At 36.6% G+C, this 26243-nt stretch overlaps 1 protein-coding gene across 2 annotated transcripts in view; it reads left to right on the top strand.

The window, feature by feature from the left end:
* The window catches only part of rin1b (Ras and Rab interactor 1b), a 29060-nt gene extending 4578 nt beyond the window's left edge, over window positions 1-24482 (top strand). Inside the window, exons 2-11 of one of the 2 annotated variants that reach the window (XM_051114509.1) lie at window positions 9214-9339; window positions 9697-9799; window positions 10162-10234; window positions 10340-10431; window positions 11289-11665; window positions 13325-13829; window positions 16867-17172; window positions 17249-17380; window positions 17985-18151; window positions 20105-24482. In XM_051114509.1, coding sequence (XP_050970466.1) covers window positions 9214-9339; window positions 9697-9799; window positions 10162-10234; window positions 10340-10431; window positions 11289-11665; window positions 13325-13829; window positions 16867-17172; window positions 17249-17380; window positions 17985-18151; window positions 20105-20422 — 2199 coding nt within the window. In that variant the 3' untranslated portion in view covers window positions 20423-24482. The remainder of the gene's footprint in view (window positions 1-9213; window positions 9340-9696; window positions 9800-10161; window positions 10235-10339; window positions 10432-11288; window positions 11666-13324; window positions 13830-16866; window positions 17173-17248; window positions 17381-17984; window positions 18152-20104) is intronic. The other variant, XM_051114510.1, reaches the window with a different exon arrangement.
* Window positions 24483-26243: the final 1761 nt, after the last annotated feature.

Raw genomic sequence — 26243 nt, 5'->3', positions numbered from 1 at the left:
AGTTCAGAAGAACAGCATTTATCTGAAATAGAAATCTTTTGTAACATTATAAATGTCTTTATCATCACTTTTGATCAATTTAAAATGTCCTTGCTAAATAAAAGTATTAATTTCTATTATTTCTTTTAGAAGTTTTTAATGGTATAGTGTATACTGTTACAAAAGCTATTTTTGTTAGGTAAATGCTGGTCTTTGGATCTTTCTATTCATCAAAGAATCCTAAAAAATGTACTCAACTGTCTTAAATATTGATAATAATAATAATAAAAAACAATCTTCAGCATATTAGAATGATTTCTGAAAGATCATGTGACACTGAAGACTGGAGTAATGATGCTGGAAATTCAGCTTTGCATAACAGGAATAAATTACATTTTAAAATATATTCGAATAGAAATCAGTTATTTTAAATATTAAAAATATTTCACAATATTACTGCCTTTGCTGTACTTTGGATCAAATAAATGCAGGTTTGGTGAGCAGAAGAGACTTCTTTAAAAAACATTAAAAATCTTACTGTTCAAAAACTTGACTGGTAGTGAACTGGTAGCAGTCTTATTGCTTTTTGAGCCTGCGTTCTTGATAGGGTTGAAATTTCCTCTCAAGCTCTGAAGAAAACGTGATACTCAATATACTCTCATGTCTCTGTCTTCGCCATAATCATAGTCATTTTTATAGTCCTTTGTCTATGTGTCATGTTTGTTTGCGTGCGTCTGACTGTAAACTCAGTTTCTCTTCTGTCACTTCCGTCATCCTGTTTCCTGAAGGCCAGCTTTATATTCGGGCTCCTCAGTGGGCAGCTGGCATTAGGACCCCTGATTTCACACATCCCACCTCATCTTATCCGTCACTTTAGGCCTGTTTTAGACACAAGCTCAATCCGCCACGGCTGCGGTGTGTCATCATTCATCAGCCGCTTAAATAGAGTATGACAGCATCGCTGCGCTAATAATGACACTCACATTCAGATACATTTCAGTCAAATGACATGTGGACATTGACAGATTTTAACGCTTAATAGTAGTCTGTAACAGCTGAATCGATATGATTGAGATGAGTTTAACTGAGTTTAGTTGAGGTGAATTGAATTATGTTGAAGAGATTAAAGAGTTTGGCCTTTGGACCCTGTTGACTTTAACTGTATAGATAAAAACACTTTTTTTTATTTTAATATTTCTAAATCTTTCATTTAGAAGAAATGAAGTCAAACAGAACGACATGAGGGTGAGTAAATTCTGCCAATTTTCTTTTTTGGGGGTGAATCATCCCATTAACTTGTTGGGTACATTTTAAGTTGCTGAAATGAATTTAATGAACATTTCAGATAGATTAAGCTGATTGAAGTAAAATGAACTGAATTCAGATTAAATTAATCTATTAACTATTTAATTAAATTAATCTATTAACTATTAATCTAATTAACTATTTCCTTTATTTTTGCAGAAAAGTTGTATCTATCTCAACTTAAATTAAGTTCAGTTGCTGCCTTAAAGTGAGTGAGATATTTATTTATATTTATAAATTTGTATTATATTTTTATATTTTTTTCACTATATATATATATATATATATATATATATATGAGAGAGAGAACACTTACTAAATTAATTTTGTAATACAAAAATACTAAAATGAAGAAATATATTTATGTTTTGACTTTATATATAATTTATATATAATATATAAATTTATGTATGAATTTAAGAAAAAACTGAATATAGAAAAAATTACTACTACTAATTATTATTATTATTAATTCTTCATTTATGCTTCTGTTTAACAAGGTAACATTTAATTATGCAATAAAATTGCAGTACAATATCTTGCTTAATATAAATTTAAAAATAAATAAAATGGTAGTATAATCAAATATTAACATAAAGAAATATATTTTATGTATTTATGTATTTTATTACATTTTTACATTTTTTTTTTTTTTTACAAATATATTATTATACATTGATTATATGTAAATTAGAGAGTGTTTCATGCATTTTAGTGCAATGAGATACTATGTAAAAATATTTTTATTTTATAAATTTGCATTGTGAATTGTATTTATAAAATCAAATATTTTTCACAATATACATTGTTTAAAGCTTTGTAGAAAGTATATATATTTCTGACAGAAATATATATATATATTTAAAAATATACAATATGAAAATATACTATTTTTATAACGCAAATTCATAAAGTATTATATATATATGTATACTATTTTATATATTTGTGTTATAAAATTTGTTTGTAAAGCATTTTTCACAGTATGCATTATTTTTACGGACTACGCTTTCCTGGCTTCAGATCAGATTGTGGAGTGATTCAGGCTGACGTCTGTGTTCTGTATGCTCCACATTTCCTTCTCAAAATCTGCCCCGCCGCCATCACAAGCGCACGGATCTCATCTGAAACTTTCTTCGTCTGAGCTCCATTATTCTGACAGCTGCTGCTGCTCATTTTCCAGCTGAAGATGCAGCGCTCTCCTCCTCTGCAGGGCTTCCTGTCTCTCTCCCTCCGTCTCTCCTCACTTCCTCCAATCTTTCTCTCTCTCTCTCGCGCTCCTGTCCCTGGAGATGTTTCTCAACAGGCTTTTGCTGCGACTCGTGTTTGGTCTCCCACACGCTTCTGCTTCATGAAACCATCTATACGTGTCTCTCCAAGTCCTCATCCTCTCTCTCTCTCTCTCTCCATCTCTGAGCTTGTTACTGGAAATGTTGAGAGCTGTCTTGCAGAAGTGCAGCAGTCTGTCTGACAGACTGTCCTCATGTCACTGAAGTTCAGTTCTTCATTTACTCAGAGGAGCCGCACTGACCACCTGCTCCACGGCTCGCTCGTTTCATGTTTTCCTAGTGGCCTCAAAAAGTATTTGAAACTTAATTTCAAGAATGTATTCAATTTCATTGGATTCCAAAAACTCAATCTGAGCTGTTCTTAGAATTTTCCATTTTGCTGTAACACTCAAATCTTATTTACAGCCAAACTTTTTTAAAGAGACAGTTCACCAAAAAATGTGAATTCAGTCTATTACTTGCCATCAGGCCATCCGAGATGTCCAAAATGAGTTTGTTTCTCAGTAAGAACAGATTTGGAGAAATTTAGCATCAGTTAATCATCAATGAATCCTCTGCAGTGAATGGGTGCCATCAGAATGAGAGTCCAAACAGCTGATAAAAACACCACAATAATCCACAAGTAATCCACACCACTCCAGTCCATCAATTAACATCCTGAGAAATGAAAAGCTGCGTGTTTGTAAAAAACAAATCCATCATTAAGACGTTTTTGTCTTAAAACCAAAAATATGAGTCCATGATCCATAATAATGCTTCGTCCAGTGGGAAAAAAAGTCCATCTACTGTTGTTTCTGCATCAAAATCCACACACATATTTGTCTGGCTTGTAAAAATCTGCACTGTAAAAAAACAACTTAAAAAAGTTGTTTCGACATTAAAAAGTAAGTGTTTGTGAGTTTACTCAACTCAAATATCCACGTTTTCATGTAGTACGACTTAACATTTTATATTAACTAAACATAAAATTTTAAGGCACCACAAACACTTACATTTTTAAGTTGAAACAACTTTTTTTTTTTTTTTTTAACAGTGTGTGCATATTTCTGATTCAGACCAGAATCAAGAGAAAATATTTTGGATTATGAACTCGTATTTTGGCCAGAGGCAATGGTTAAAAATGGTTAAAAGTTCATTGATGGATTTGTTTTTTACAAACAAGCAGCTTTTCCCTTCTGAAGATGTTAATTGATTTGCTGGAGTGGTGTGGATTACTTGTGGATTATTGTAATGTTTTTATCAGCTCTCATTCTGACGGCACCCATTCACTTCAGAGGATCCATTGTTGAGCAAGTGATGCTAAATTTCTCCAAATCTGTTCTGATGAAGAAACAAACTCATGAGGGTGAGGGTGGGTATAATTTCAGCAAATTTAAATTTTTGGTTGATCTATTTCTTTAATAACAACTACTGGGTTGTAGTAATCAACAATCCTTTATTCTATTTAATGCATGTAATTTTTATAAACTTATCATGGTGTTACAACACCTGTAGGAAAGTAAAATCGTCAATCAGATCTCTTTAATATCTCCCGAGATCCCGGTAATCTCACATGCATTCCCCGTCGAGATCTCAACAGTGTGAGCAATAAAAAGTCCTCTGAGTATTCAAAACCCATTGAAACTTCAAACTGCCTTTTTATGTGCTGAGAAAAAAAAATTCACGACTTCCTTGATTCATAATTATAATCTTCCTGAACTCAGACTCAAAAATAGCGTCAATAAAAAAAGTTCTTCAAGAGGAGAAAGCGACACGCTGCTCAAATCGAACTCACCTCCCTCTCTTCTCTTATTCTTTCTCTGCTTCTCTTCCTGTGTTTCTCCCCGTGTGACGCTTAATTGCATAACTGTGTGTGTAGGCTGCTCGGGGCTTTATGTAAGGAGGCCTACGCTGCAATCGGACATCATCTGTCTCTCCTCGGATGTTATCTGGTTAGGGTTTGCGGTACGGAGGTTACCGACCCGTCAGTTTTGTGTGCTGATGGCACTCGCTCTCAGGTTCTCTCGCAGTGGTTTAGTGCTCGTGTTTGTGGGTGGTAAAGTCATCCGGGCCGGTGATGTGATGTTTATGTAATAAACCCTCTCCATAAACCTCAGATGGGTGTTAGAGGTCTACAATGTACACATGGAATAAACAAAGCATGGCTGGGATACAATAGCTGGCATTGTGCTGCTGTATGGAGAGTCTGGTATATTCGGATACCAATCAAACCGATTTTTCTCACAATTTCCAGTCAAGGCTGCCTTTAGCCAGAGGAGAATGTGATTTATTGTATCTGAACGTTTTTTGTGGAGAGAAAAAAAGCTGGAAGCTGGATGGAAATGTCAAGTTTTATGACTCACTCAGTGTATGTTTGTGAAAGAAGTCTCTTCTGCTTACCAAGACTGCATTAATTTGATCAAAAATACAGGGAAAACTGTGAAATAATATTAAAATTTAGAAGAACAGTTTTTTATGCGAATATATATTAAAATGTAATTTATTCCTATGATCAAAGGCATCATTACTGCATTCTTCAGTGTCCTCTGATCCTTCCGAAATCTTCTAATATGCTGATTTGCTGCTCAAATAACATTTTTGACTGCTTCATATTTTTTGTGGAAACAGTGATGCCTTTTTATTTGTTATTTTTCTTTTTTTTTAGTACAGGGATTTTTTGATGAATAAGAGGTTCAAAACTGCAGAACAAAAGAAAAAAAATTACTAAGTCTATATTTTGAAATCAGAGAGCTATATATAGAGAGCAATATCACAGTGTGCCAATATACAGCCATATCGCACAGCTATGAGTGTGATATTGTGTTTATACAACAGTTTGACAGCACCAGTGTGTAAATACACAATCAAATCTAAAGTTGAGACAGATAAGCAGCTGAGCCCAAGCCTCTGTTACTAATTCAGAAACATTGCTTTAGAACTAGTAACAAAGGAACATTGAGTTGCTTCTTTGAAAGCTTATTGTATTACTGTATTAAAAGCTCTCATTTAGAGTATTATGAGAGAGAGATGGACTGAGTAAGTGTGATTACCTGCATTTGATACAGCATTAATTTTTCAGCTCAATCTCATATTCACAATAAAACATTCGTTTTAATATTCACTGAGGAAAGCGATATCTTTGTCATACTATCATTTCATCTCTTAAGGGTGATTTCCGATGACAGTGCTGCTTAGCGCATTTGTTAGCTGCGTTTTGCAATGTGTTCACTCTAAAAACTGCTGGGTTAAATACAACCTAGTGCTGGGTAAAATATGAACATACCCAGCGATTGGGTTGTTTTGACCCAGCGATTGGGTTACTACCCAGAAGGTTAAATATTTATGGGTATGTCCATATTTTACCCAGCACTAGGTTGTTTTTAACCCAGCAGGTTTTAGAGTATTGTTGAAAGTAAAACTAACTTCTGTTTAGGACCCTGTTTCAGTCTCTTTCAAAATAAGTCTTTACTGCTGACTCACTCATAAAAACAGTCTCTTGTCGCCATCTAATGGCTGAATAATTTAACTAAAGTCACCATCGCGGACACACACACCGTTTCCAATACTAAATACTATAATTAAATACTACTATTTATATAAATATTTAATAAACAGCAACAACAGCCATCATAAAAGCTGCTAGGCAATTCAGTCAAGTACAAAGGCAGCACTCTGATATACAGCATTGAATTTTCATAAAATATAACATGGTGAGATTTTGCCCTCTGCCAAAGCTATTTGGTCTGGAACAAATAATAGATTAATGTGACCAAAGACTGCCTGTTAGATTTACCCAAAATGAATTATATCTCATGTTTAACCACTATAGAGACATCAGAGCCATTGGCAAATTCCAGACGATCTGGCCGAGGTAAGGCTGCTCTCGGCAGGTTCATGAGTGCTAAATTGCCACTAAATTGCCTCCAGAAACAGTGAAGCAAATTTCAAAATAGAATGTTATCTTTATTTTACAACAACGTTTTAGTGCCACGTTAAAAAAAATAAAAATAAATAATAATAATAATAATAATTCAAGTTTATAACTCGCTATAAGAAATACTGCAAGTGGAGAAACTGTTGGAGTTCCGATATCACTAGAATATCGCACTCCTGTATAAATAAATCAGTAAATATAATTTTTGATATTTTACATAATTCCTTGTATTTGCTGTATTAAAAACTTGAATACATTGTATTTCGAAAACAGAGTTGAATATGTCAGGCTGAGACTAAATATTAATACATAAATATTTGACTGAGAAACATTATATTTCTTGGCACAAAGAATAAGAATATTGACTGTAAATTATGATGTAGTTGTTATGCACTGATATTTGCTTGGCTGGATATTCAAGCCAAGCACATTTACACTGTAGCAAAGTTCAATTAAAGCACAAAGCCAGTTTTGAAAGATAAATGTCACACATGCTATTAATTAATTAATTTATTTACTGTGATACTATCAGTCTTCTATTCAAGCTGATATGAGAAAGTGATAATTAATTCCTGACATTTGCAGGCACAAACAGCACCATTTTCTGAGAATGACTGTTAAAGAAAACCAACGCACTGAATTTGTTGATGTAACACTGTCAAACTCATATCTGTGTGTTTGTGTGCTTGGCAAACCTCTCTTTACTGAGATGCTCGATGCCTGAATTTATGTTTTTGGAAGCTGCAAAATGAATGCGTGTAGATTGTGCTTGTCCAGATCGTATTTAAATCAGTCACTAAAACTAAACCTCAATCAGTACTAGTACAGTTTCAGCGGTTGTACACAGTTGCGTGGTTACTTTTATGTCAACACTGGCCTTTCTTCATTGCGAAGCGTATGAAACACCGACGGCAGCTGAATCTACCTGTCTGATGGTGTTTGAGGAGGGGACGTGGGCTTCAAAAACGAGATAAAAATATCGCAAAGAGCCCTGATTGTGCCGGAGAGCTCTCTGACACCGCTAGAGAGGGAAAGGGCAAGAGAAGCAAGAATTAAAAAACATCCTCTCTACTTTGCCAACAGTTCCTCGCCGTTTTAAGCGCAGTCTGTCTTGTGCGCGAGCGTGTTTCGGGTGAGTAGGTGTCTGTGGATGAGTGGGACTGCCTGGTAGGACGTGTAGGCATCTGTTGCCATGACAACCATCTGCTGTTATGCATAAGCATCCTCTCGGGCTGCCCACACAGTGTCATCGCAATGAGATACAGAGAGAGCGAGTGTTTGAAGCAGTGACTGCTGCACGGCTCATTGTCTGCGTGTTTCATGTAGGCCCAGACAGAATCTGCAGAGTTTTTCCACAGTTTCTGTGCTGCTTTTTAGGGGGGGTAAAACTGCAGGATGGGTTTGAACAGGGTAAGCAGTGCTAAACTGTGCAGAGCGCATTTGCATTAGCATTATAAACAGTGTGGGTGTAATGCATTACTGAGTAATTAAGTCCTGTCAACCCTTGAAAGTAATAGGATTACTCAAAATTTTTCCGTAATGTAACTACATCTGATGTAATTGCATTGAATATGGGAGGCTGATGTGGGATTTAGGAAGTAATAAGTAATGCAATACTTTTTTTATACAGAGTAATTAGTATAGTAATCTAATCAAACTTTTGCAGATGTAATTAGTAGCTAGTAGTTAGTTCCTTTTTTTTGGAGTAACTTACTCAAGCCTGATTATATTTGAAATAAATATAATATAAAAATACCCTGTTGTACTTTTTAATATACTAAACCGGCATACTTAAAATCTGCTCATTTTGTACTTAATGCACTTTAATTGTGTGGAAGTAGTGCTAAAGATATACTGAAGTCTATATGATTGTGCTAAAGTGGAAGTAGTATGCTTTACTTTACAAGTATACAAGTATACTTTATGTATCTTGCATTTAAAGACAGATATTGTTCAAAGATCATACAATCCTTATCAGTAGTGACATTAAAACACATTTTAGGCATACAGTGTGCATTGTGCAATAAAGAAATACTCCAAATAAAGTTTCATTTTAATTTTTATATCAGTACGTCTCAAGCGATATGTCAGTAAATATGTTAATATATTTAAATATGTTTATATTATATGAATATAAATATATGCAGGTAAATACATGTAAATATTTTCAAAATATATACTGTATGTGTTTATTTATATATACATATTAAATATACACAGTATACACACATTTATTATATAAACAAAATCTTTTATTTTGGATGTAATAAATTGCGATTAATCATTTAACAGCACTGCTTTGGATGAAATAAATTTATTTTGAATATATTACAATTTTACTGGAAATGTTGTTTTACAATAAAGTCGCGGTAGTTAATGATATTGACAACTAACAATGAGCAATACATTTTACAGTTTTTATCAACTGTTGTTAACAGTAGTTAATAAAAAGTACAACTATTTATTGTTTGTTCATGTTAACTTAAGTCCATTAAATAATATTAACAGAATATGCAACTTTCAAGGCACTACATGTTGAATATATTATAAAAATAAATAAATAAAAGTATTTATAAGTCACAATTAAATTTAAATATAGATTTTCCACTCTTAGTGAAACTCAGTCATGTTAACTAATATGGTTAACTAATGTAACCAATTTATTTAATAAACAGACTTTCTGTGATGTTTTCGTGTGTTTGTTCACCCCTGTGCTTTGCGTTATAGATGGACGCGTCTCTCCAGAGGAGTTTGAGTGTTTTGGATCGTCTTCTCCTCACGCACTCCATATGGTTGCAGCTGTCAATCAACCCTGACTCCGCCCACCAAATCCTGCAACGAGAGATAGTTGGGGTGAGAGAATCCCAACAGCCACTTAGAATCAAATCATTGTGTTTTATCACTGTTGTTCACAATCTGAAGTCATAATTACGGTAATCATTCAAAGATGTACCTCTGTATGTACCTTTGACTGCATAATAATGGCCAGTAAGATGGGTGTAATTTGCGACTAATCAACCAATTACACTTAAAATAAACACCGTACAAGAGGCACCCTGTTGCATTACCCTCATACTGTATATAGTCATATTTATTTTCAGGTTTTATGTTCTTGTACTTGATTTTGACCTAAATATATAATACTTTAACATATGTAGGACATCATCTAATGAGGTTAGTGAATGCTGCGTGTCCCCTTTTTGTTCATAGACGTTTCTGGTGTGTAAGTGTAGCGCCTCCCACAGGAAGGTTTTGTGTGTGCGGCTGCAGGAGGGAGGAGTGTCACAGTATCCCATCCGTGAGGAAGACTCTAGTGAGTTTCATACATCACACATACACACAGCAGACACTTGACAGTGTTTAGCCTAAGCTAATGACATTTTCTATCCCATAAACCTAACAAACAACCCTTTGGTCCCTCACAATGTATGTTTGTTGTTACATTGTGCTGGGGAGTTTCTTAAGCAAATTATAGTTACTATAGATTAATCCAAATTCTAAGCAGATGGTATATTAACATGCAACATATGAGATTTTTTTCTGTTTTTGGCAAAACCTGACATGCATTTTATTTAGTACTTCCCAATAAGACAAGTTCGCACAATTTCATTATCAAAATAAATCCTGGTAGCAATTTCTATCTTATATTATTACATCTTCTTTTTCACCGTTTAGCGTTTGCGCTAGAAAGTTCTGCCCTGAGCTTCCCTGATCTCTGCAGACTAGTGGCATTTTACACCGTCAGCAGGTAACAAACATCAAACATTATAGGAAAATTATTCATGTAGATTAAACAAGCGTTTTATCTATAATGTATTATGTAATTTCTGCTCTTTATGTATGTGTTAAACAGAGATGTATTGCCTTTCCCACTGGAACTGCCAGATGCAATTATACAGGCCACAAATCACACCCAGCTGGAAAGCATTTCACATTTGGGTTTAGGTAAGAATGCATTTTTTTCACGACTGTTTCCACCCCCTTTCTGACCTTTAAAACTCAACTAGCCTTTTTGCCGATGTACCTTTAACACTTATATGTAAACACCCACTTAGCGTCCTTAACGCCTCTTGCTACCAGCTGTAGCACTTTTCTGTGGTTTTGTGGTGTGTGCTTTTGTCCTCTATAGTTTTTAATTATCCCAAGCACCCTTCAATAACAGCCTCTTTGCAAAGTTACCATTTCCTTTTGACAGGATCACAAAATCTGTTGAAATGTACTGCTAAAATAGTGCTGACATGTACTGCTCAAACTCAGGGATAATTGTCTGGTGCTTAGGAGTGAGAGCAACTCAACAACATTTGGCAAACTTTCCCAACAGCTTACTCTTAGTGTTAGTTACCAACTAACATATAATATATGGTTAAGCAATTCCAGCTAGCATGCCAAATAAGATCCTTATCACCAATCCATAACAGACCATGTTTCTATAAACCAGGGGTGTCCAGTCCTGCTCCTGGAGGGCCCTTGTCCTGCAAAGTTTAGCTCTGACCCCAATCAAACACACCTGAAGCAGGTAATTAAGGTCTTACTAGGCATACTAGGAACTTCCAGGCAGGTGTTTTAAGGCAAGTTGGAGCTAAACTCTGCAGGACACCGCCCCTCCACAACCAAGTTTCGACACCCCTGCTCTAAACAGATATTGCAAAGGAATCAAGTATGTCATAGTATGTTTTCATGCTACATTAAAAGCTTTAGTTTCAATAGATCAAGAAATATGCTGTGACTGCTTTAAAATTCCTGAGAAATACTGTGTTTTCCATCTCAGTTTCACTCTTTGCAACCTTCCATGGCTTTTTCAGAGTTCTGGAGCTCTCAGACGTCTCCTGGCCTTCCTAATGGCCCGCCTCCACCCTCAGCACCCCACCGGACATTCAGATTGATCAGCCCATGTTTCGTCAACCCCCTGTTCCTTCAGCCTCCCCAACCTAGCAGAACCGCCTCACACAAACGCCACCGCTTTAAACGCAGCCTCAGGGTCCGTGTGTCCAATGAAACCTCTCTCAGCCTGTCGGGTGGAGAGTCGGATCTAACCCAGGGGGAAACGCATGGACAGAATTCCAACCAGGGCGGCTCGAGACGAACAGGAGGGTTAAGTGTGCTCAGGAGGACCCCGGCTCTCACTCCTACTTCAGAAGAGGAGGATGATCAGATGTTGGGACAGATACCACCTGTAAGTGTATGTACCACTGGCTTTAGGTTTTGGCTCAAGGCTGGACAAGGTTGTTCAACTCTTTATCTTGGTGGTCCATTTTCTGGCAGAGTTTAGCTACAATATACCTGCCAGGAAGTTTCTAGCGTCCTGGGGACTCCCAACCACTGCATATTTGTCTGGCCCTGTCCCAAATGGCACCCTGAACCCACACAGTATTTCTCTGAGTCGACACTTTTGTGACGTAATGCTGCTTTGACTGTCGGGTAGAAGTATGCTGTGGAGCTTGCGCCAGTGCGGGCTCGGCAGAAGTGCGTATGGAGGGCGCATAACAGTCGCAAAGGGTGCGCTCGCAAGCACCCTTCTGAACACTGAAATGACGAATGGGACACCCTACGGTCTCGTAGACTTAACAGACCTGCGCACACAACGGCCATTGTAAGTCCGTAAGACCGCGAGTGCACATGAAGTGTTTCATTTGGCACAGGGCCTTTGTCTCCCTCATTTAACACACCTGATTCAACTCATCAGCTCATTATTAGTGTCTGCAGGACTTGAATTCAAGTGTGACCTATGAGGGAGACATAAAAGTGTGCAGTGGTTGGGGTGCCCAGGACTGGTTTGAGACTCACTGCTCTTGGAGACCTTGATTAGCTGGTTTAGGTGTGTCTGATTAGGTCTAGAGCTAAACCAGGGGTGCCCAAATTCTGTCCTGGAGTGCCAGTGTCCTGCAGAGTTTAGATCCAACTTGCCTTAACACACCTGTCTTGGAGGGCCACTGTCCTACAGAGTTTAGCTCCAACTCTGGTCAAACACACCTGCCTGCAGCTTTCTAGTGATGTTGAAGACCTTGATTAGCTTGTCAGGTGTGTTTGATTAGGCTTGGAGCTAAACTCTGTAGGACAGTGGCCCTCCAGGACCAAAGTTACCCATCCCTGTTTTACGTATAGGGAAGAGGACCAAGTCTGAGACCCCTGTAATGGAGGTACAGACATCAGTTCCAGACCTACTTGAAAACACCTGGCTGTTGCTTTGATGTAATCCTGATAGCCTTTATTAGCTATTTTGGTTGTGTTTGATTAGGTTTGGAGCTAAACTATGTAAGATGGTAGCCCTCCAGGAGCAGGGTTGGCTACTCCTAGGATATAGGGTTGAACAAAACTCATATCAACCGTCATATCATGTTAAAGCTAGTTAATATAGTTAATAGTTAAGCATATGGAAAGGGTTAAGAGTGTCTTTGTTTTACAGTAACATTGTTTTAAGGCCACAGGAACACATCCTACTTGGCTGAATCAGGGGTTTTCAGCTCTGGTCCTGAGGACACACTGCTGTGCACATTTTGTATCTGACACACTCCGTTCAGTTTATGAAACTCAGTCTCTCCTAATCAACTGATGGTCTAAATTAGGTGTGATAAATAAGAGTGGTTGGTCTCCAGGACCAGGATTGAAAACTACTGGGCAAAATCACAGTCCTCTGTGCAGTAGTTAGTGCGGGTGGAGAGCAGTTAGCACAAATATAACCTTTACTGGTTAACTGCCTCCTACAAACAATGTAATGATATTCCACATACTGTGCCTACACTGCACTTGTGGTTTTGGAAGGTCGTGATCGTGATGTGTTTGAAAATCTTTCTGCAGTGCCATGTTCTAAAAATAACATTGTTTTTTTACCTTCCTCTAGAGTAACTCCTTACCCCAGCAAGGTAACACGGAACCCAACAAAGATACTGACGATGGTGAGGTGTGTCTCGCTTTGGAAAGGACTCGAGCTCCTTCCCTTGCTGAACTGGACAGCAATAGTTCCTTCAGCAGTCTGGAGGAGGAAGAAGCCCAGGCAGACCTCGCCCACCAATGGCCGCCTGCTGCACGTGGTACCCGTTATCCCTCAGCAAACCCAACCTCGACCCTGCGCCGCATGACTGCTGCCTTTGTATGCGTGTTTGCTCCTGAGCGCCGAGTTGCCCGACTGGTGGATGAACTCTCACATGACAAGCGCTCCACATTTGGGTCGCTGGTGCAGGACTTTTTAGAGAAGCAAAGGCAGGAGATGGAGGCCTCAAAACATAGTTCTGCTGTGGAGCTGCTTCAGGGGGTGAGGAGATTTCTGTCTCAAGCCAAAAGTCTCCTTCTGGAAGCAGGAGAAATAGAACCTCCGATTGAGACGTTGGTTCCTGAGAACGAGAAAGGTAAGGAGGCATCACATGAGGTTAAATCAGGGGTCTCCAAACTATGACCTGGAGGGCCAGTGTTCTGCAGTGATTAGCTCCAACTTGCCTCAACACACCTACCTGAAAGTTTCTGGCATTCCTAGTAAGACCATGATTGGCTGGTTCAGGTGGGTTGGAGCTAAACTCAGGGTGTTCAATCCTTCTCCTAGAGGGCCAACATCCTATGAACTTGGTCCTGGATATTTCTAGTAAGCCTGAAGACCTTGATTAGCTGGTTCAGGTGTGTTTAATTAGGGTTGGAGCTCTCTACAGTTCAGAGGCCCCCTGGTTTGGACACCCCTGCTGTATCTCAAACAGTATAGCACAGGGTTGCCCAAACTCGGTCCTGGAGGGCCGGTGTCCTGCAGAGTTCAGCTCCAACCCCAATTAGACACACCTAAACCAGCTAATCAAAGTCTTACTAGGCATATTAGAAACTTCCTGGCAGGTGTGTTGAGGCAAGTTGGAGCTAAACTCTGCAGGACACCAGCCCTCCAGGACCGAGTTTGGGAACCCCTGGTATAGCAGATGCTAATAATGCCAAAATTAGCTTCTAAAATGTATCTTATATGCAGGGTAAGTCAAACCTTCAAGCTTTTGGTTACCGGCCCGGCAACCACTATGCCATACCACCCCCAATTTTAAAATATTAATGAAAATAGACCTTCTAGGTGGTTTGTGGATGGTTGCCCTAAGGTTCTATGATTAAATTTGGCTCAAGTCCTACTTTCAATGCCTTTTTGATGTCTTTAAATGATTATTTGCCCATTTTAATGTCTGCCAGATGGAAATTGAAGGTCTGATGTAAAAGCGAAGAATCAACATAAGCATGATGTATCATTCGAGTTCTGTTCACAACACAAATGGTGCCTCCACGTTTCGTACACTAGGATGCACTAGGAGTTTGTTCAGATCATTAACCCTAAGCATGAGCAATATTAATCGTGATGCTTGACTTAGCAAACACCACTAAGGCTTTTGCAGGAAGTAAATGACTCAGTGCTATGGACTGTATCATGGAAACCAATCAGTGGGTTTTAAAAACTCTTTAACCACTGGAGTGGATAAAAGATGTGATTGGTTTTCTTAGAATCCCTTGATATAATGTATTTCTGGAAAGTAGCATTAATGTTTGAATTGCAGTGTTACATGTAGCTTTTATTAGCGCAGCTATAACGCAGTTTTGGTGTGAGATGATGACTCCCATTCTATGATGCACTATATTTTTCTTGCAGAGTTTAACGTTAATGCAGCATGTTAACTTCTGGCAGCACAGCGGTGCTTAACACACAAGTTTAAGTTACTGTAGCTCTATTTTTATACTGCAGAACAATTACGTCAGTCAAATAACAACATCCAATCTTTTATAAGCCCGCATAGCTGGGATTATGAGCTGATTGTGAGATATCTCCCCCAAATCAAAGCAAGAAATCTGAAAGCCGGCCACGTCCCCGGGGATGGATGCTGTTTCAGATGTTGGTGGAGGCATTCGCGTTTTCCACTTTGCATTTATCATTAGCACACAGCACATTCCCACGCATACTTCAGGAAGCGCTTGGAGAGAGAGAAGAGATAGAAGGAGGGATGGGGAGGAGATTTTGCACAGTGCACAGATTTTCTTGTTTGCTGTAATGTGTCTGGCTCTTTCTTCTGCTGTACAAACATTAATTTGCTATTGAACAGAGCTTATTTATTTTCGCCAAGCTGCTCAGTGGCTGTGCGCTTTTGTGTTCACAACCAAGGACATAAGCGTGTTTAAATAGAGCTACAGGAAAAACGTGCACGTTCCAAATAGCTTTAGGCAAACATAAGTAGGCCAATATGCAATCTGTGCCATGTCTTCTCATTTTCTGCATTGTATATAAATATTTGAAGAAATATTCTGGGAGCATTGACAGGAAAAATGGCATGCACAGTAATGCATTTACAACGTTCGTCTACGGTCCAAGACCTTGCACCAACATTATAAACATTAAAATACACACTATTTCCAAATTATAGTGACAGTATATTCGTGCAAAACATTTAAAATCAGTGTTTAGCTCCAACTTGCCTTAACACACCTGCCTGGAAGTTTCTGGCATGCCTAGTAAGACCCTGATTCAGGTGTGTTTAATTGGGGTTGGAGCTAAACTCTGCAGGACACCGGCCCTCCAGGACCAAGTTTGGAGTCCCCTGGGTTAGATCAATGACATAATGGTGATACAGTAGTTCCTGTAGCTCAGGGGTGATCAGTCCTGCTCCTAGAGGGCCAGCGTCCTACAAACTTGGTCCTGGACATTTCTAGTAAGCCTGAAGACCTTGATTAGCTGGTTCAGGTGTGTTTAACTAAGGTTGGAGCTCTCTGCAGTTCAGTGGCCCCCTGGTTTGGACACCCCTGCTGTAGCTCAAACAGTATAGCAGATGCTTATAATGCCAAAATTATGGGTTGAATTTCCTGGGAACACATGAGGTTATACAGTGTGTATCTTGCATCCGATGTATATCAAACCTCCAAGCACTTGGTTACCGTCCCAGCAACCGTACTCCGTACCACCCCCAATTTCACCCCCAAAAATAGTAATATAGAAGTTCGTAGATGGTTTCTCTATGGTTAAATTTGGCTCAAGTCCTACTTGCAATGCCTTTTCGATGTCTTTGAATGATTATTTGCCCATTGGTATTTGATTTGAGAGTAAACAATCAACAAGAAGCATGATGTACGGTCCAAGACCTTGCACCAACACTATAAACATTAAAATACACACTATTTCCAAAGTATAGTGACAATATTTTTGTGCAAAACATTTAAAATCAGTAACCTTGTCTATAAAAAGTTACATCCAATATTTAAATCCCTGACAAGGCCATGCAAAGCCTGTAAACACTGTAAATGGCACACAAAGACACCAGAAAAAGGCTGTTATCATTCAGAAATATCCTCCCACAGGAATTCACAGGGACGATTCAGAAACTTCACAGCTTTAAGATGCATATTTCTCATTTTAGTTCACATTTGCTGTCATGTGACCCACAGATCTTGCCCTGGAAAAGGCTCTGTTTGGTTGCGTGTTGAAGCCGTTAAAGATTCAGCTGCAGCAGACGCTCATATCCCTTCACACCCAGGACGGCTCCTTGCAGAAGATCACCGACAGCTTGCTGGCCTACCAGGAGGGGGCGCTGGAGCGCCTGGCTGTACGAGTGGCCGTCCTGGACGCTCGTGGCGTGGATAGAGCGAAGGCGAAGCTCACGCTAATGCAGCGCAGCCATTCACCCATTGACAAGGTGTTGCTTCTGCTACAAGTGTGCAAGAGTGTGTACAAAGCCATGGGGACGCAACCTGGTGAGGAACGATTTAGATGCTGGTTTGTGATCTTTAGGGCCACTTTAGCTGTTAAGACTTGATTTCTTCTTTGCAGATCAGGATGTGGGGTCTGAGGACTTCCTACCAGCGCTGTCCTATGTGCTAGTTCAGTGTAACATCCCGCAACTGCTGCTGGAGACGGAGTACATGATGGAGCTGCTTGAGCCGTCATGGCTGACAGGAGAGGGTAAAGAAGAATTCGCCTTAAAAACACACATTTAGACTGTGTTTAAATATAATGTCGGTGCTAACAGATAAAATCAGTACTGTGTGAGATAACCATAAAATACCTTAACTTGTTAGATAACAGGTACTGCATGAGGAACAGAATCAAGGGTTATTCAAAGTTCATCATAAATATACAAATCTGCATTAATTACATTAAAATGTCAATCAGAATAGTTTAATTTAAAAATTAACCAGCTCTAAAGATGATGAAAATCATTTTTAACGATAAAATACAAACTTTTCAAGACAGAACTACCATGATCTCTGAGTCGCAAGTGGGTGTGATTTCCACATCATTTATCATTTATCTTCATCAACTTCAGTAGCCATATTCCCACTGAAGAACTGCACTACCTGAACAGAGCAACAGCAATCAGAAGTTGCTGTTACCATGGAAACCCAGCAGCGAACGCACACACTTCCATGAAGTCTTATGAATTATGTAATCGAGTTGATCTACCTACACTTCATAACTACATATACAAATTTAGATGTTCTATAAATGAGTTAAAAGTTAAATTGTTAATGACCCATAACTTATCTTCATGGCTGTTTGTTTGTAGGTGGATACTATCTGACGAGTGTGTATGCCAGCCTATGTCTGATCCAGAGCAAGCCTGGGGCCACGCCCACCTGCAGTCTGACCAATGAGGCTCAAGAGTACTTGAGGGAGTGGAGTAGGAGGCGGGGCCAAGAAGCCAAGACCCAGAAAGACAGTCAGCAGAAACAGGTTGAAACCAAAGACTGCATATATATATTTTTATCACACTATATACATACACTACCTGTCAAAAGTTTTTGAACAGTAAGAGTTCTAATGTTTTTTTTTAAAGACTTATTTTTTTCTGCTTACCAAGCCTGCATTTATTTGATCCAAAATACAGCAAAAGTAGTAATGTTGTGAAACATTTTTACTATTTAAAACACTGCTTTCTATTTTTTAAAATGTAATTTATTCCTGTGATCAAAGCTAATTTTTCAGCATCATTACTCCAGTCTTCAGTGTCACATGATCCTTCAGGAACCATTCTAATATTATGATTTGCTGTTTTTATTATTATTACTATAAATATTTTAAACAGTTTTTTTTTTCAGGATTCTTTAATGAATAGAAAGAGCCAAACATCAGCATTTATCTGAAGTAAAAGGCTTTTGTAATATTTTCAAAATACCATTCAAAAGCTTGCACTTATTATAAGAAATTTTAGAAATTAATACTTTTATTTAGTAAGGATGCTTTAAAAGTGATGATAAAGACAGTTATAATGTTACAAAAGATTTCTATTTCAGACAAATGCTGTTCTTCTGAACTTTCCGTTCATCAAAGAAACCTGAAAAATTCTACTCAGCTGTTTTCAACATTATAATAATAATAAATGTTTTTGAGCAGCAAATTAGAATATTAGAATGATTTCTGAAGGATCATGTGACTGGAGTAATGATGCTAAAAATTCAGGTTTGAAATCGCAGGAATAAATTACACTTTAAAATATATTTAAGTAGAAAACAGTTATTTTAAATAGTAAAATATTTTTAAAAATATACTGTTTTTGCTGTACTTTGAATCAAATAAATGCAGGCTTGGTGAGCAGAAGAGACTTCTTTAAAAAACATTAAAAATCTTACTGTTCAAAAACTTTTGACTGATAGTGATAGTGCATAGTATGTCCTCTTTTACATTTTATATTTAAGAATATATTGTTGTTGATTTTTTCTGTGCTGTCTTATTTCATCTGTCAGATATCAGGAACAGACGGTAGATCCAAAACAATTGACTTTCAATACTGTTTTATAATGCAATGTGACAATATAATGTGACAAATTTGTGATGAGAACAGACTGTTCACCAGGAAATAATGTAAGCCAGGTCTTGATTTTTATTAGTGGTTTGATTGGATTCTAAAGCAGTGAAACTTGTTAGGTAACATTTATGAATTCATATTTTTTTCCCTGCCCACACAGGCTCGATTACATCAACCGAAATGTTGAGAATATATTTTGATGATTGATTATGATAACATGTTTTTTTTTTCTTTTATATAATCTGCACAGATTAATCATGCATACTGAAACTGTATAAAGAATATAAACAGTGGATAATTTATTTTTATTGCAGTGAATGGGTGCCATCAGAATGAGAGTCCAAACAGCGGATAAAAACATCATAATAATCCACAAGTAATCCACACCACTCCAGTCCATCAGTTAACATCTGGTGAAGTGAAAAACTGTGTGTTTGTAAGAAACAATCCATAAAAATGCTTCCTCCAGTGAAAAAGTTGTTTCACCTGAATCAGGAGAGAAATCTGCACAGATCAAGCACCATTTACAAGCCAAAACAGTTACATATGTAGATGGATTTTGATGTGAGAGGACTTTTAAGATGGACTTTTTTCACTAGAGGAAGTGCTATTATAGATTATAGACTCATATTTTGGCTAGAAGCAATGGTTTGACGTTAAAAATGTATTAATAATGGATTTGTTACTTACAAACACGCAGCTTTCGCCTTCCCAAGATGTTAACTGATGGACTGCAGTGGTGTGGATTACTTGTGGATTTCTGTGATGTTTTTATCAGCTGTTTAGACTCTCATTCTGACGGCACCCATTCACTGCAGAGGATCCTTTGGTCAAATCTACCCCTAACTATGTGTTTCTCATTGTTTCCTGTCGGAGCACAGAGGTTTGTGCGAGTGTTATTCCAGGACGACAGTCGTAGTGCAGTGCGGACGCTCCTCTGGAAGGCAGAGGACAACGCCGACGCTTTATCCAAAACCTGCGCCGGTCTGTTTGGCGTGACGGAGCCGCAGCACTACTGTCTGTTCTGGAGGAGCGAAGGGGAAATGCGTCCTCTGCCGGCCCACGTTCAGCCCCATCAGCTGGGCGCCCACGAGGGAGTGTCTCTGTCGTACCTCCGCTCCGATCACGACTTCAGCAAGATGCGCAGACTGACCAGAGGCGGCGCCGTAGATCTGGGCGAGTCGGTGTGCGAGGAATGAAGAGACGCAGGTGCAGAATGTGACTTTTACATTTACATTTGTTGTCACGTTCGTGGCAGGAGGATTATGGATGTCACAAAGTATTTGAATGCTGTGTATGTGTTCAGTTCTATGGATGATGGTGATTATTTTCGTGTGTTTGGGTGTGTTGCGTGTAATCGGAAGCACAATAGCATTTCAAATGAATCGAAGCAAGATACTTGGTAATAATGCAAAAAGCAATAGCTGCCAAACAGAAGATCTGAGATTCAGTGGTCACTTATCGATTGGCTTGCAGAGGTGTGTGTTGCAGAGTAATACCAAAGTGTTGAATATAATTTTAAAAAAGTAAAATAAAAATGAGTTATGTTTAAACAGTACATCATATATGTACACATCTGACATGCTCTAAAATAGCCCTGTGTCTGCACTGGACGCATGTAGCATGTTGCATTAAATCACTCTTATTTTATTCACTGGAGCTGTTTACACTGGACGTGTCTGACGCGATGCATTTTCAGTTCATGCTTTCTGTGTTTGACGCATTACAGAGCTGCCACAGCCACTGTTTTTCTATAATTCATCTGAAGTACAAAAATCTATTTAGAAATGTCATATTTGTGAATTTTATTTACACTGGGGTCTATAAGGCCTTTTTTTTTTAATCAGCTGATTTGACGTAAGATTTTACTCTGATAATAGGTCACTACAAATGTAGACTTTCAGATTTTTTCATTTGATGATCCATTGCAGCACAACATCTCAAACTGTGTTCAAAAACATGCATCAACTTATAATTTATTTTTAATAAAGACATTTTATCAAATTAGAAAGATAAGCAAAATATAATCTATTTAATATATAATGGTAATTTTTATACCAATATATTTTTAAAATACATACACTACCAGTCAAAAGATTTTTAATGTTTTTTAAGTATTCTCTTCTGCTCCCAAGCCTGCATTTATTTGATTAAAAATACAGCAAAAACAGTAACATTTTTAAATATTTTTACTATTTAAAATAACTGTTTTCAATTTGAATATATTTTAAAGTGTAATTTAAAATTTATTTAAAAGCTGAATTTTTAGCATCATTAATCCAGTCACATGATCCTTCAGAAATCATTCTAATATTCTGATTTGCTGCTCAAATATTATGTTGAAAACAGTTGAGTTGAATTTTTTCAGGTTTTCTTTGATGAATAGAAAGTTTAGAAGAACAGCATTTACCTGAAATAGAAATCTTTTGTAATATTATAAATGTCTTTATCATCACTTTTGATCGAAGCATCCTTGCTAAATAAAAGTATTAATTTCTATAATTCCCCCCCTTCTGACTCCAAGCTTTTTATTTCAGATAAATGCTGATCTTCGGATCTTTCAATTCATCAAAGAAACCTTGAAAAAATGTACTCAACTGTTTTAAATGTTGATAATAATAATAAATGTTTCTTGAACAGCAAATCAGCATATATGAATGATTTCTGAAGGATCATGTGACACTGAAGACTGGAGTAATGATGCTGAAAATTCAGCTTTGAATCACAGGAATAAATTACATTTTAAAATATATTAAAATAGAAAACAGTTATTTTAAGTTGTAAAAAAAAAATTCAAAATTGTACTGTTTTGCAGTACTTTAGATTAAATAAATGCAGGCTTGGTGAGCAGAAGAGACTTAATATTATGAAATATTATTAGAATTTAAAATAACTCTTTTCTGTTTGTAAAAAATTATGAATTTTAATTTATTTCTGTGATGTTGATGACAGTTGTGCTGTTTCATATTTTAGTTATAACTATGATACATTTTAATTTTCAGGATTCTTTGATGAATAAAAAGTTCAAAAGAACAACATTTGTTTGAAATAGAAATCTTTTGTGCCACTTTTGATCAATTTAATGCATGTTTGCTGAATAAAAGTAGTAATTTCTTACTACTCACTGACCCCAAACTTTCGAACAATAGTGTAGACTTTTGTTGAAATACTGCTGCATATACAGTAACTTTATCTGTACAGTTGGAAGCAAAGTTATTCACACATTTTGCTCTTTCTGAACTATATATATTTCTTTATGATGTGACATGCAGCTTCAGCACTTCCAGTGTAGACAACCAACACGCTTCCAGTGTGAATACAGCGTGATTATGGAGTATGAAGGACGTGTATGTTGTGAGTTTTGCTGTAACACTACTGGTACTACAGTGGTTTTGTGGTACTCTGATTGATTTTATGAGTTTTACTTGAACTGCACCGGCTGTTTTGTTCGCTGAACATTAACTGATCATTGTGCACTCACCACTGGCCTGATATTTGTGTTTATTTGGTTTATTCCTTCATATCCTTCTGAAAGCAGACTATTTCAGTGTGTGAAGGATGTAGTGAACATGTGGCATCATGATCATTTGTGAATACTCATGTAAATAGACTCCAGAGAGTCCGGCTGGTTGTGTTTTGCAGACGTGTTCAGCACTAATAATGTGTGGTGTGGCACTCGCTGAATGTACGGCTCTGGTTTCACGTCACGGTGGGCAGATAAACACGCAGACGCTGTCACAAGCTCGAATTATGGCTGCCCACAATTCAACTCATACCGGGAAGCAAATTGTGTTAAGTCAGGATGAATTTCCTTCTCAGACTGAGAAGAGTAGTTCTCAAAATGGCCATCAAGTGTCAAACTTGGGTATTTTATAAGCAGGTTTTAGTTTTAAGCCAGGGTCATTATGCGTGAAACGGTGCCGTTTGTGCCTAAAAAATGCTGGATTTTTAATTACATTAATATTGTTTTTGAACCAGAATTAGTACCCCATATACACAAATGATTAACTATTACTCCAAAATAAAACGTGGTTATTGCCTTGCACATTACAATATTATTTATGCTACTGTTACCATAAAAAGGTCCATTATTTGGTTATTTAGACAAAGTGTAGATTATAATTTATATACTTACAATTTGAATAGACAATTCTGGTGGTATCACTAGTTTTGTGTGCCTTACAACATTAAAATAAAAATAAATGTAAAAATGTTAAAAAAAAAAAAAAGATTAAATTATAACGATATTTGTAATTACTAAAATGTCATTATAATTGAATAATTTTTTTACCCTTTTTTTTTCCCAACTAAAGTTAACTATATATATATATATATATATATATATATATACATATATATATATATGGGTCATTGACATAAGGATTTTCGACAGGCCAATTTTAAAATACAAAAAATAATATCTGTTGTAATTGTTCAAACATTAAGAATGTTGCATACACATAAATTCATATTAAAATGTCAAAAAACAGTGATTTTAGTGTTTTTCATCTCAATGATTTGGCCATAGAAAAAAAGTCATGTGGTGCGACCATGATTTATATTAAAATGAATTCATTTCCTTAACATGCTTAACATTTTTTAGATGCTCTCAGTAATTAACGTCTTTAGAAACAAAGTATTTGCATTTATTTTGAGTTTTTGTAAATAATGATCTCAGATTTTTGTTTTGTAATTTCAGCCTTCATGAATTTAGTAGTGCATAAAACTGATAAAAATGTTTTAAAATTTCACTTAAGCATTCTGTAGCAGTGATTTATATTTCAACCACAGAAATTAGATATTTTATGTTTATTTTAATACACTTTTTCCTATTATGGGTTGTACCACATGATAAGTGGTTGCTTCAAATGACTCAAAGCCCTTATATCATTAAAATCTATTTAAAGAGACGTGTGAAAAGTGCAGGCCATGGCATTAACTGCAGGCATTTCTTTAGCCCCAGTTATTTCTGAACTTTGCCCAGTCTTGGCTGCTCAGTTGACCCTTTGCGGGAGTTTGATTAACAGGTGGTCTGACCAATCATAATGCCAAATACGCTGTTTTGTCTGACAAACAAACCAGACAGGAGAGTAGATTAAAGTCAGTGGACTTGAACTTGAAAAATGGTGTGTATTTACATCTTCTCACGGGTGACCCTTTGTGAAGGATCAGTTTAGAGTAGCGGGAGGTTGCTGGCTCAGGTTCTGAGATCACAGCATGAACATCTTTATTAGAAAATGAAATCTGGAGTTTGTGCTTGACTGCAGGGTCAGAATAAACATGCTGCCTATGGCAAGCATTTACTTTCTTTGCTTGGCAGTGGAATCTGGTAAAATAGATTAAAATAGTTATTAATAAATAAATAATACATTACTAATAAATGCATAATTGCCAAAGTAAAATTATATGCTCTAAACTTTTTTTTTTTTTGGGGGGGTTTCTCATATTGTACAAAGATTACACATAAACCGTCTGAAATGACCCAAATTGCATAACAATCTGTTCCAAGTGATACTAAAATAAAGTATTTTAAGTATATAAACCATCAATTGAATATAAAAGCACAAAAGCTGCCAATCTGGGACATATATCTATAATGGAAAGCACTCTGCAGTGGTCGCACCACATGATATTTGGTCACACCACATGACTTCAAATTCAGTCAAAATTCACAAGCACACAATTGGACACCTAAACAAAACAAGTTGGCTTCCCACAAAAGGTCACTATGAAATTTATAATAAAATAAATACTTGTAGAAATAACTTAATACTCATTGTTTTTTTGAGGTCATACCACATGATATCCAAATATGGTAACTACACCAGCTGTTAAAAAGGTTATTATTTTCCAAATTTGAGTTACAAACCTGCTTGATGCTTACATGTGTCACTGGCAAATTGTTATGTGATGCAAAGTCCTATCTTTGAATGGATTTCAACATAAAAGTCCCAAAATGGTAGTTTCTTGATGGTGGCACTACATGATATTTTATAAAATAGAAATCATCAAACAAAGTTGGTATGATGGAAATATAAATATAAATGCTTTGCAAGTTTTTACATGATTACAAAAAAACTTTGAAAATAAAAATGCAGATAATTAATCAGAATAAATTTAGGGTAATTTCAACGACGCTTACAAAACAACAGTTATGGCCGGATGGTCGCACCACATGATATTTTGACACTTTGAATAACAGAAAGTTACAAATAACTAATCTATTTTGAAAAGTTAAAAGTGGTCTATACATAGTAGCGGTACCTCATATATATATATATAGCATCTTTTTAATGCATTTAAACTAGTGCTGGCAAACAATTAATCGCATACGAAATAAAAGTTTGAGTTTGCCTAATATATGTGTGTGTAATTATTATGTCTATATAAATACAAACACATTCGTGTATATATTTAAGAAATATTTACAAGAATACGTATTTATAATTTTCATAGAATTTATATTATATATAAATAAAAATATTTTGTACAACAACATATTTCTCTTAAATATATACATTAATTTTATGTGTATTTATATATACATAATAATTACACACAGTACACACACATATATTAGGCAAACTCAAACTTGTATTTTGTATGCGATTAATTGCGATTAATCGTTTGCCAGCCCTAATTTAAACCCATTTTTAACTAAAAAAATGCAATCAGACAGAAAATGTAGGCGACACGTCATTGACCCATATATATAACTAATATTCAGGCTTGAACATCAGTGTTAAAATGTCAGATATTTTAATTAATTCTAACACTATATATCCCATTCAAATATAATGGTGATGTCTGGAAATAATATGCAAATATTTCTATTTTTATTTTTGAATAATTTTTTTCCTTTCACATTTAACACTTGACAGAGGTTAATCTATGAAGTGACGTGTAGTAACCCACGCAGACACACACGGCAGCGTTTCCTGCGAATGTCCCGCCAAACGACTGTTTCATCAAATGCTCTTTCACCGGTTTCACTCTGACTCTGAATGTGACCTTGTAATA

Source organism: Labeo rohita, chromosome 7 (assembly GCF_022985175.1).
Source record: "Labeo rohita strain BAU-BD-2019 chromosome 7, IGBB_LRoh.1.0, whole genome shotgun sequence".
In the NCBI taxonomy this organism is placed as follows: Eukaryota; Metazoa; Chordata; class Actinopteri; order Cypriniformes; family Cyprinidae; genus Labeo; species Labeo rohita.
Note: the sequence above shows the minus strand (reverse complement) of the source record. Positions and strands in the feature narration are given on the sequence as shown.